At 49.8% G+C, this 10,983-nt stretch overlaps 1 protein-coding gene across 1 annotated transcript; it reads right to left on the bottom strand.

Annotated features, from left to right (window-relative positions):
* Positions 1-424: 424 nt before the first annotated feature.
* On the bottom strand, positions 425-10,967 carry VPS26B (VPS26 retromer complex component B). Its single transcript, XM_072884600.1, has 6 exons — positions 10,597-10,967; positions 7,003-7,159; positions 5,995-6,159; positions 5,039-5,214; positions 4,220-4,362; positions 425-3,623 (listed from the first exon to the last, which is right to left on the bottom strand). Exons 1-6 carry the CDS (start codon positions 10,817-10,819, stop codon positions 3,477-3,479), a joined length of 1,011 nt encoding a protein of 336 aa, XP_072740701.1. The 5' UTR covers positions 10,820-10,967; the 3' UTR covers positions 425-3,476.
* Positions 10,968-10,983: the final 16 nt, after the last annotated feature.

Genomic DNA, 10,983 nt, shown 5'->3' with positions numbered 1-10,983 from the left:
CTCCACGTACTGCAGAGGAACATTGTTCTGCAGAAAGGTATCACTAAGCTTCTGTCTAGAACAAGAAAATTTAGATGCATGTACACATCCAGCCTGATTGCAACAAAGCAGATCACAGTTAACTTCCTGCAGGTACAAAACTTCCCATGTTATTTTAGGACTGACATCAGGGGAATAGAAGAAAACAAAGCTAGCTTGCTGATTTTTAAGCTACATGAGTCCTCCACCAGCACAGCTTCTAAGCAGTGACATAGCTTAAAGAAAGACCAAGAATTTATAAAGATAACAAAGGACAAACTCCTCGAGCATGTGTGGAGGGCTGCACAGTATGACACTAAAGAAAAATGTCTTAATACCATAAAAAAACCCGAACAAAACCAGGCCCGGGCCAGGCAATATAAACCATATCAGACAAACTCATGCACAGCATTTGACAGCCAGGGCTGGCTCTTTTTAATTGGAGAGACAAAAAACCCAAGTTTTAAAATACAGCCATTGAAAAGACAACGAATTAAGAAACATGTAAACACAGCAGAGGCTTAATTACAGGTTGCACTGCTTGGTTTAGTACTTGCACAATCCCCCCTGCCTGACTCTGCCTGGGAGAGAGGGAATGACCCAAGTATTGAACAGAACCACCCAGCTCAGGGGGACATGACTGCTCGAGTAGTGTCTGCCCCTTACCATGCTAATGGAACAATTTTCTGAAGTACTTTGTCCTGGAGTGACCTTATGCTTCAACTTCTAAAGATGCTCAGCACATCTGTTCCACCCCAGACAAACAGAGGGCCTAGTGAGTAACAGGTTGAAAGGTCCATTTAGATTAAGTAAAAATGGGGATCATTTCTAAATTCTGGTTCCACAAGTAGGGACACACGGGAGAGGGGCACAAAGTAGGAAAAAAACCCAAAACCAACCCAATGTATAGGCTCATGCACCTTTTCCAAGTAATCCCGCCAGAAGTGATGAGCAGATGTTTAACAGAAATCTCCTTACAGTGCACTGTCTTGTCAGACAATTGTCTTACGTCCAGTACTGATGCTGTTCGGCCAGTAAACAAAACACTCCTGGAATGCAGAGACATCTTCATCCATGGGGTTTCTCTAATACCACATGGCCTACAATCAAGAATAGGCAAGGAAAAACAATTCTAGGCGGGATGGGAGTTGAAGGAAAGCTAGAGGGCGGTTAGGGTGCTGCTGTGCTCAGCTTAGCCACAGAAAGATAGTCTGCTATCCCCAGAGGCTCCCAACGGGAGCTTCACTTGTCTCTAAAAGATTGTGTATTGCCACAGCACAGGTGGTTCCCCCTAGCCAGAGGGGGGAGTAGAGTGAGTGTCAAAAGTAACAACCAGATTCCTTTGCCATGTGAGACCTGCAGCAGGTTGCCACCTCTTGCCCTGGCATAGCAAGGTCATTGTCTAAAGTAAGCTTTTGCTTCAGTCTTAGGAAGACACGGCTCCAGGCCATGGCACAGACTTCTCATGTAAAGAAAAGCAAGCCACGTCTTCACTATTACAGAGCAGAAACATGGTGTGACACGAGCATTCAGCAGAAATGAGATCATTAGTGTCCTCTACAACAGAGCGAGACTGTCCAGCTCTACTAAAAACCACAACCTTACACGTGGTGAGTAAAACATAACTTACTTCGGCAAGCAGAAACACACATTTATCACTGAAATACAGTAGCTGTCTTATTACATAAAAAGCTCCCTTTCCCACCCAGGCCCCGTTCCCTCCACCAGCACTGTTCCACTAAACAAAGCAGAAGATACTTCCATTTCCCAGCTGCAAGACAACTGTTCTACATTCAGCTGTAGGACAGGGGCAGACGAGATTCATTCCAGAGTCAAAAGGCAGCTGGACAAAACCCTGGCGAGCCACAAACTCACAGGGAAATCCAGACAAATCCTACTTGGTAGAGCTCATATCCCAGCATTTAGTGCAGGCTTGTCTCTCCACCTGGTAGGAGGTCTAACCACCTGCTTCCTTGAAGGGCATCTAAACAGGATGGATATTCTCCAGACTCAGTCAATCACATCTAGAAAGCCACATCTAATTTTTAGTGGAGGAGTGATTCCCTTCTGGGAACGTTCTCGTGATTCTACTTAGTTGAAGACTAAAAGAAGCTTATTTTAGAAAAGAAAAAACCTGCATTCAGGTTCTCAGTTCATGGCATACCCTCAGACCTCACTGGTGATTTCAGCTCAGGCCTACAGGAATGTCTCTCTGGCATCAGAGAGCTCTACCATCCTTCCAGTTGCTGCTTGGCTTCATCTAGCAGCACACGCAGGCCATGAGCTTCTTCAAACAATTGCATCCACCTTCTGTCCTTACTAATCCTCATCCTGCAGGCGCGAGGGAGGGAGCAAACAAAACAATACACACGTGTTTCTATACTGCTGTCTGTCCCCACTACAAAGCCTGCTCTGTCACAAGGACGCAGACATGAGCAGGGCAGCGTGTGCAGCGTAAGCCCACTCCCAAGACAGCCCCCATTTATTTCTCACGTTCCAAAACTATTCTCTAAACCTCTCACGGCTGGTCTGCCCCTGCTCTGCAGCAGCAACTGGGACCTGTATGAGTGCAGCAACCAGAGAGACTGAATCTCAGGGGTACTCAGGCAGCTGCCGGGACAAGACTAGGAAGGCGCTGCTCTCAGTCAGGAGCCTTCCTGCCCCCAGTTCTTGCCCACCCAACAGCACTGGGACCTTCACCGCTCGGCCCAACCTGTGCCACCTCCTACTGCATTTGCATGCCTCACTCCCTCCTACCAGCCACAGCTCTCCCTTGACACAGCATGGCAGTCAGGAGCTCCTCAGCAAGGACACCCCAGCACGCCTGCTGGCCGTGCTCTGTGCGGCTGTGTGGCGGTCCCAGGGCTGACTCAACTACATTATATAACTGTTTGTGACAAGGAATCCAACGCCAGCATGAAGAGGAAGGGGAGGCAGCGACGGGATAACGCTATGCCATCTCAAGTTAGGCCTCACCTCAGTCTCTGACTCCCTCCTCTACCTTCCAGCTAATCACTGTGTCATTTTCCCTCGTGAAGATTTCAGAAAGGCAAGAAAAATATCCATCCTCCAAAGCCCCAAAGCAACCTCCACACCGCTGGGAAGAAGCGGCAGATTTGGCCTTCACTTGCTCGCTCTCTCCCTCCCCACTGCCACACTGAAAGGGTCTCAGGGCAAAGAGGAGATCAAGCAGCTCGGCAGCCTCCGGACACATACCTCAAAGCAGCCGACCCCAGAGGAATGTAGTTGACTGGGAAGCACTGAGGCACCTTCAGCTCCACACCAACAGTGCTCCAGCTTGCCTTGCCCTCCCATCCCCTTCCCACCCTATGAGTCCTTTGAAGAAAGGAATTAAGTCAAAAACGGATATTTATTTTCATGAAGTCTCTGAAGTGTTTTTTCTTCCTCCTTGCTGCTGTCCCCACTGGCTCCACAGCAGCCTTCCTCTGCGTGGCCTCTCACTGCCGGCTGTTGTTCTCTGCAGGCTGGCTGGGGGTCTTGGCCTCGGTGTGTGAGGATGTCCCCTCAAACCGCTGGGAGGCGATGGCTGCTTGGTGGGACATGCTCTTCCTCACTATGTCTCCTTTCCGCCAAAGCACCACCTCCTGTAGTAACACAGCCAGCAGGGCTTGTCAGGGCTTGTGAGACCTTCTTCTGGCCCCACCCAGACCCAAAGGCTGAACCAAGCTGCCAGGCAAGCAGCTTGCACCCAGTGAGAACTCAGCCCATGCTGGCATGTTCCACCACCCGCAGCCATGCACATGAGGCCACTTGCAGTGGCAAGCAGAGGCCTCGCAGTGCGGCCTTCCTGAAAATTGGGGTAGAACGTTCCTCCCCAGGATCTGAGCACACAGAGGCAACCCACTGGACGTCTAGGACAGCTCTGTCCGATTGCCGTTGGCTACCACATTGGAATTGACAAAGTGAAGCACAGAAGCTCCACCACAGGGCAACAGAGAGGAAAAGAAGTCCCAGGTGGGCACCCTCTACATGCATCCCTACCACCACGCACATCTGACCTGTGCGGACCATTCCTTTTAGACCCTCTTTGCACACTCTAATTTGTCTAGTCCTTACAGATATTCAGTCAAGAACATGATTCTCCCCTATGGGAATCCCAAATTCCCAGAACGTCCTTATAACATAGTATCCCAAGTGACAGTCTACAGGTCCAAGAAAAACTAACAGCTCTGTTTCTCACCTGCTGTTTAAAGTACCGTCTCTCTTCCTCATCGATCAGTACCAGATTGAGGTAATAACGCACCGAGAACTTCTTATTGATGTCCCTCATCGTTGGAGTCAGCTCGTAGCCAGCCAGAAAGAGTCTGATGGGAATGGACTCCCCTACAAAGTGCACAGAACCATCAGCACAGACAGAACGCACAGATATAAACTAGGAGAGCACAAGCAAAACAAAATCTCACTAGGCCACAAACTTTGTGACCATTTCCACAAGTGGAGTAAGATGAGCTAAAAGACCTCAACTCCCTTCAAAAATCAGCACGCATGGTGCATAGCCAGATCCTGCCCTTGCTGACAGCTATTCTATCTCCACTTTAACAGCATAGGACTCATTTGTGACCTCCATCAAGCACTGCAGGAAAAAATGAGTAAGGTGACATTTTCTCTGGCAGGTGATTCTGCTGGGCAATGGAACTGGAAAACAAGTGGCACAAGAGATTGGCACAGAGCTAGAACACCATCTTTCTGCTCCAAGCTGAAGCAGTGCCAGCTGGTGGCCCATGCCAACAGTGAATTTACATCTGTTCCTGGTTCTGCCACTGCTTCATCAAAAGAGTTAAGTCATTGCAACTCATCATGCCTCAATTCCCCCTCATCATACCAGAGAAGGAAGGGGATCATATTTAATCACCTATGTAAGCTGCTGTGAGTCCACCAGTGAAATAGGATGCATGCTACTTCTGAGCACACAGGTGCAGCTGAAGATACTGCAGGACTCGTATTCCCACCCCAAAAGACTTCAGAAGAGGAACTCTGAAGGGTTCATCTGCCTTCTCACCTCTCACAGGTGCCCCATCCATGATCTCATATTTAGCTATTGTGTCATTCTCGTGATACACGTTGGGTCCGGTCCCTGTTGTTTCTCTCTTGATGATATCTATCTCCATGTGTTTGATCTTGATTCGTACTAGCAGGAAGTAGATCTTTCCAACAATCACATCTTTTAAATGATACCTAGCACATGAAGGAAGAAAGCACCACAATCAAACACTGCGCAGCAGACCAGGACTGAGACTGTCAGGGAACTTGCTTGTCAGGCACTTTGCTCTTATATCCGCAGCCCCAGCTGTAAATTTCAGATGGCATATCAACCACCTCCACTAGCCTGCTGTAAACAGCACTTCATCTTTCATCCTCCAGTCTTTTGGAAATCGGCAAGAACATTTAGCATGATCAGGTAAATTAAAAACAGAATTTCAGGCTGAATATCTGCAAGAAACTCCAGGAAAGCCTCCAAAACCAATTTTTTAGGTCAATTAAAACTAACCCAAATGTTACACTGCAGGGAGATTTGCTAGCATCAGCTGGGAAAGATGCATTAAACATAGTTTAAAAGAGTTGTTTCCAACTTCTGTGCCTGAATTAAGGTCCCACTTTAGCTGTATTGTCTGGTAAAGAGCAGATGTTATACTTTGACAACACTTGGAAATACTGATCTTGCTGAGGATACAGGGAATGCGAAGTTACTGCAACAGCCTCACGCTGTGCTCCAAGCTCAGTAAGCCACAGCCGTTGCTTCCCACTCCTGCATCCAGAGAGTACATCTGTGGGGCAAGGAGAGGAACCCAAGGGTCCTCAGCCAGGATCTGAACTGTCTGGCAGCCTCGCCGGAGCGCACAAACAAAGAATCCCTTTGATGATCACATGCAAGACACATGCCTTGGGCTTCCAAACCAAGCTGTCCCCTGTAGCACATGGTTCCCCACAGCCACTGGCTGCTCTTGAGACACTTACTTGGACTTGTTATACTCGAACTCGATGTGCAGGCAATCCTCAATCCCCACCTCCATCTTAATAGAGGAGTTGAGCTCTGGGTAGGTGCTCAGAGTGTGCACAACCATGTCCATCTCCTTCACCACATCATTCAGTCTGCGGCTAACAGTCGCTCGGAGGAAATACCTGCAAGGAGAGTCCCCCTCCTGTTAGGGTTGTACAGGTAGCAACAGAGACGAAGCAGGGAGGGACACGGGGCTGAATGGATTGCACTGGGCTATCCAAGTAGTCTTACTGGTACCCTGGCTTCTGGAGCAGCCAATACCCCATGTTGGAAATGACAGAAGGGAATTTTCAAACAGAAAAGCAGACTCTTTTCTAAGACTTCTCTAAGCTTTCATGCATTTGTGAGCCTGAGCTACCTAAGCACCATTTTGGGGATCTGCTTGCACATGTTAAAACCACTGCCCTTTTGCAAGAGATTAGATCACAGCGGTCTCCACAGACACACCTCTTTCTGCAGATCTCAGAATTTTCCAACCCCCCCCTTTGAAGCCAGTGACTGGATTTCAAGTCGACTGGAGTGCCTAGATGTGAAATACAGTTTGCAACATAGGCACAAGATACAAGCTAGGCATCTGTTTGCATACAGAGCACAATTAAAGTTGACAAGACTGATTACAGGACAGCGAAAATGTCCCCATTGGAGACTAAAACAAACAATTTCTTTTGGTTTTTGAATTATCAAATAAATAAGAAAGTATTCAGTTGATTCAGAAGGGGCCGATTTCTCTTGTCACTTAAATGGGGCAAAACAAGTTCCATAAAGCCTGATGCACGCTTATAGAAGTAGAGCCCTCAAAGACAGCATTTTACAACTCAGCCCACCAAAATTCATTTGGAGTTACATTATAAGCTTGCAAGGACATCTGGGAAGGGATGCCACACTCCAGTGTCATCATGGTAAATATCAGTACTTGCACACTGCATAGAACCAAGGACTGGGGTCAGCAAAGGGAGGAGACTCACCGTAACTTCACATTCTGCCCCGTGTAGGACTCGTAAGGTTTTTCCACATGCGTGAATTCAAAGTCAAATGTCTGCGATTGAGTGAATTCACCAGGACGGGCCAGGTCTTTCACCAGAGACACAAACTCATGGTGGTTTCCTCGGTCATAGTAGAGTTCTAGGAAGACAGAAGTCCAGGTTAAGCAGTGATGCTTAATCCCACGTGACCCAGTGAGGAAAGGTAGGAGGTTTCACAGCTGCGAGCAACTCTCGTGTCCAGATCACTACCTCCTTCACCACTATTCAGAGAACCTACAAGGGGAGCCTGTGGCTGCAACGTACTGCACTTGTTCACTACTCTCCATCGGAGCCAGGTACAGGCCAGAACTTTCCTCCCTGAAACAGGAAGGAAGAGGTCTGCATAGCCTCACCTACTGCAACGAATCAGAAACTCTACTGGCCTTAGAGTGACATGGGTGACCTATTATCAATATTAGTTATGTTCAGACTGTTTGAGAAGAGGAGGCAGCAGCTCACACAATCCCTTCCAGTAATTTTCTACACAATATTCCAGGCCAAAGGCATTGCCACTGTAAAGAGAGGAAAAAACACCACTGCTTCTGTGGAACAGCAAACAGTGACAGAGCAAAAACAAAGGGCTAGGAGGCTTCCAGCTGTTCCCACTTATCCTTTGAACACAAAGAGTTTAAGTGGTCTTGATTCTGCACCAGGGAGTAAGTAAGAGTGGAGATCCTCACCGATTCTGCACAAAGCCAGCGTTCAGTGCGTGACTACCAAGTGTGTGGGGAGGCAGCTGACTCAACTGTTCCACCAGCCCCTGGCTAACACATTAATGGCCATGGGAACACCCATGAGGGAAGAGCATTCACCTTTGGAAGCACTGTTCAAAGCAGGTCAACTAACCAACATGGTCACATCGCTTCAGTCTTCCCCACAACCTTCTTGCATGAGCAGGAAACGACTACAGGTTTCCTCATTTAATGAAAGCAATCCTCTCTACACTTCCACCAAGTTTTCTCCCTTAAGTCAAAGCAACAGAAACTTAAAACTCTGCAATTTGCATTAACAGCTCTGTATTACACATAACCATCAATGAAATCTGCCCTTCCCAACCCTGCGCGAGCTGTGTGACTACAAGACACCCACACAGTCCTTCTAAAAGGTAAAGCCTTAGCCAATCTGATACGTTTAGGTGAGGAAACAAAAACCTAAGTCATCAGACAATCACATGCACACAAGTTCACTGTCAGCACTAAACTGTGCAGAGGAGGCTTCTTGAGAGGTATTAGTAGAGTTCAGGAACTGCAGCGAGACTCAGTTCTCTGCTCCTTGAGATGCACAATGAGATTTCAGCTTTTAAATAATGCCTCTTTCTTACACCCCTTTGCTCACCTTATCTCTGTAATGGAAATATTGGCACCAGAACACCCCTCACTTACGCAGAGCAGTGAGTGCCATCGAGCCCTTTAGACTGGGCAGGCAGGTGGCATAAATAAACCAACTCTCTCTGCATCAAATACATGTCCATTGAGAGGAAAGTCCTTGTTGATGTGACAGGGAGAAGCCACGTGCCACATAAAGAGGAATATACCATCTTCCCACACGATGCAGAAGGCAACGACTGAATTTAAAGCCAGGGGAAGCAAACGTTACCGTACTAAGTTCTCTGCTACCTCAGAAGGGCACAGATTGGTGCTTGGCAGCCTTAAGAAGAGGAAGGATTGAAGTTTCCCACACTTAGGAGACATTAGCACGTCAAACAGGTATAAGCTGTAATTTCAGGTTTTCAGAGCTATGAGGTTTCCAGATTAAAAAAAATAACCTGCCAACGGTTTGGCGGCACGCTCAGGACACAGTAACCGCAGGCAAAACGAAATCTTAAATGGGTTCTGTGCTCACAGACCCGCGCAGGACAGACCGCGCAGGACACAGCGTTCACAGTCTGGACTCGGGTCTGGACCAGCCATCTTCCCTGTGACACATCACTCCTTTACGTCTCAGTCCCCTACCTGTTAAATTGTCTCATATAGCCACTCATCTCATGGCAGCGGGAAGTCAGAATGTAAGGCAAGCTGTTTTGAGGTGGAAAGCATTAACGAAGTGCCATCAGCAGTGCAAACTTCAGTGCTTTATTAAAGTGGCGTGATGGGCAAAGAGAGAAGACTAATGTGCAGCCACAGCAGCACCTAACACACCCTGCTCGGGCAATAATGTGAATTCAAAGCAGTTTTCTAAACATGTACAGCTCAAAAGTCTTCCAAAATGGGGGATCAGACACAGGCAAGGCAGCAGAGACAGAGTGGAGCAGGAAGCAAAGTTTGTGCTTAATTTCCACTGACGATCATAATCAAATAGCAGGAGGTCATAAGCTCCTGATGAACGGGCTCATTTACGCTCCATCATTTACAAGCTCTCTGCCTGTCCTCCCCTTTCTTTCCAAAGGCAGTGTTATGCAAAGCGAGGCCAGCAAAAATATTAAACAGCAGTATCAGGGTCGGGTGGGAAAACCTCTACTTCACTTTCCGACACCGCATGATTTGCAATGCAAAAGTTGCAGGCCCACGGCTCGCGCAGTGATTCTGAGGGTTAAACCCGAGTACAGAGAGCCACAGACGTGAGACATCGCACACGCCGAGCACAGTGGCGTCACTGGGAACATCTTGAACTTATTTTGGCTTGTGGGTCTCAGGCATGTCCATGAAACACGGACATCTCTGCTCTGGTCGAGGAGTGGGCGTGGCAGTTACCTTTCCTCTAAGAAAGCAGGAAATATTAAATCTAAATCGGTTACACACACAGGTAACCACAAGTTTTGAGCAACTTGAAGTTACCCAACTAACCGTGCAGGGATGCGTGGTCAGCCACTCAAAGAATAAGAGAGTAAAGGACGGAATCGGCCGCGCTGAGCCCGTAGGCCTCAAGAAAGCCGATCTACCCGGGTAAAACGCGTTGTGGGGTAGGGGCTGGGAAGGCGCCGTCGGTGATTTGAGACACACGGGCAAAACCCACCCGATTCACCGTCCTCGGCAGAGCCATCGCCTCCTGCAAACCCAGGCCTAACCGAATCAATGGGCACACAAGAAATGCAAACAGACAGCTCGTAGAGCTGCGAATAAAGACAGCCTAGAGAATACCACCCGACAGCTGGCGTTGCTAGGATGGCCAGGCTCAGACCTGCGTCTGCAGGACGGAAACCGAATTTGAGCCTGCCTCCGAGCGCGTGCTGAAATCGGTGACCGAGCGGGAGCAAGAAAACAGGACGAGAGAACGACGACCTGGAAAGGGACTGGGGCTCCCTCCCGGTCGCCGGGGCTCGAGCCCGGAGAACAGGCCGAACGGAGGGTGGAATCATTTCGGGCGGCCCCGGGAATTCTCCGTGCGGCAAAGCGCTTGCTCGGGAGCGAGCCTAACCCACTTCGCACCGGCGAGGATCGCCATACCGTGGGGCGCAGCCACGTCCCCAGGGCTCGCACCAGCCCGCGGGCGAACCGGCCTCCGCGCACCGCCAGCCGCAGGGGAGGCACCCGGGCAGGGATGTCAGGGACCGGCAGGCCGCCCCCGGGACGCGCCGCCTGCGCCCCGCGCCCCTCTCACCGATCTGCCCGATGAACTCCACTTTGATGCCCTGGTGCTCCAGCCGCTTGTTGGGGTGCTTGAGGGTGAGGACCACCCGCCCGGAGACGGTCTCGCCGTCGTAGAAGAGGAAGTATTTCTCCTTCTTGCCTTCCTCCGTCTTGTGCTCCACCCGCCGCCGGCTCTCGGCGTCGCTCAGCACCAGCTCCAGCTCCGCGCTCTGCCCGAACCCGAAGAAGCTCATGGCACCGGGAGGGGAGGGGGGGGCGCGGCCGCGGCCCCCGGTCCCCGCGGAGAGGGGGCTGCCGCGCAGGGCGGGGAGCGGCACGGCGGTGACAGCGGCCCCGCGGCGGGCACCTGGCGCCGGGGCAGGGGCGGGGGGCCGCAATGCGGCAGGGAGGCCGGGGC

The sequence above is a fragment of the Ciconia boyciana genome, chromosome 20 (assembly GCF_034638445.1).
Source record: "Ciconia boyciana chromosome 20, ASM3463844v1, whole genome shotgun sequence".
Classification (NCBI taxonomy): domain Eukaryota; kingdom Metazoa; phylum Chordata; class Aves; order Ciconiiformes; family Ciconiidae; genus Ciconia; species Ciconia boyciana.
The sequence above is the reverse complement of the archived record's forward strand: the minus strand, read 5'-3'. Positions and strand labels throughout refer to the sequence as shown.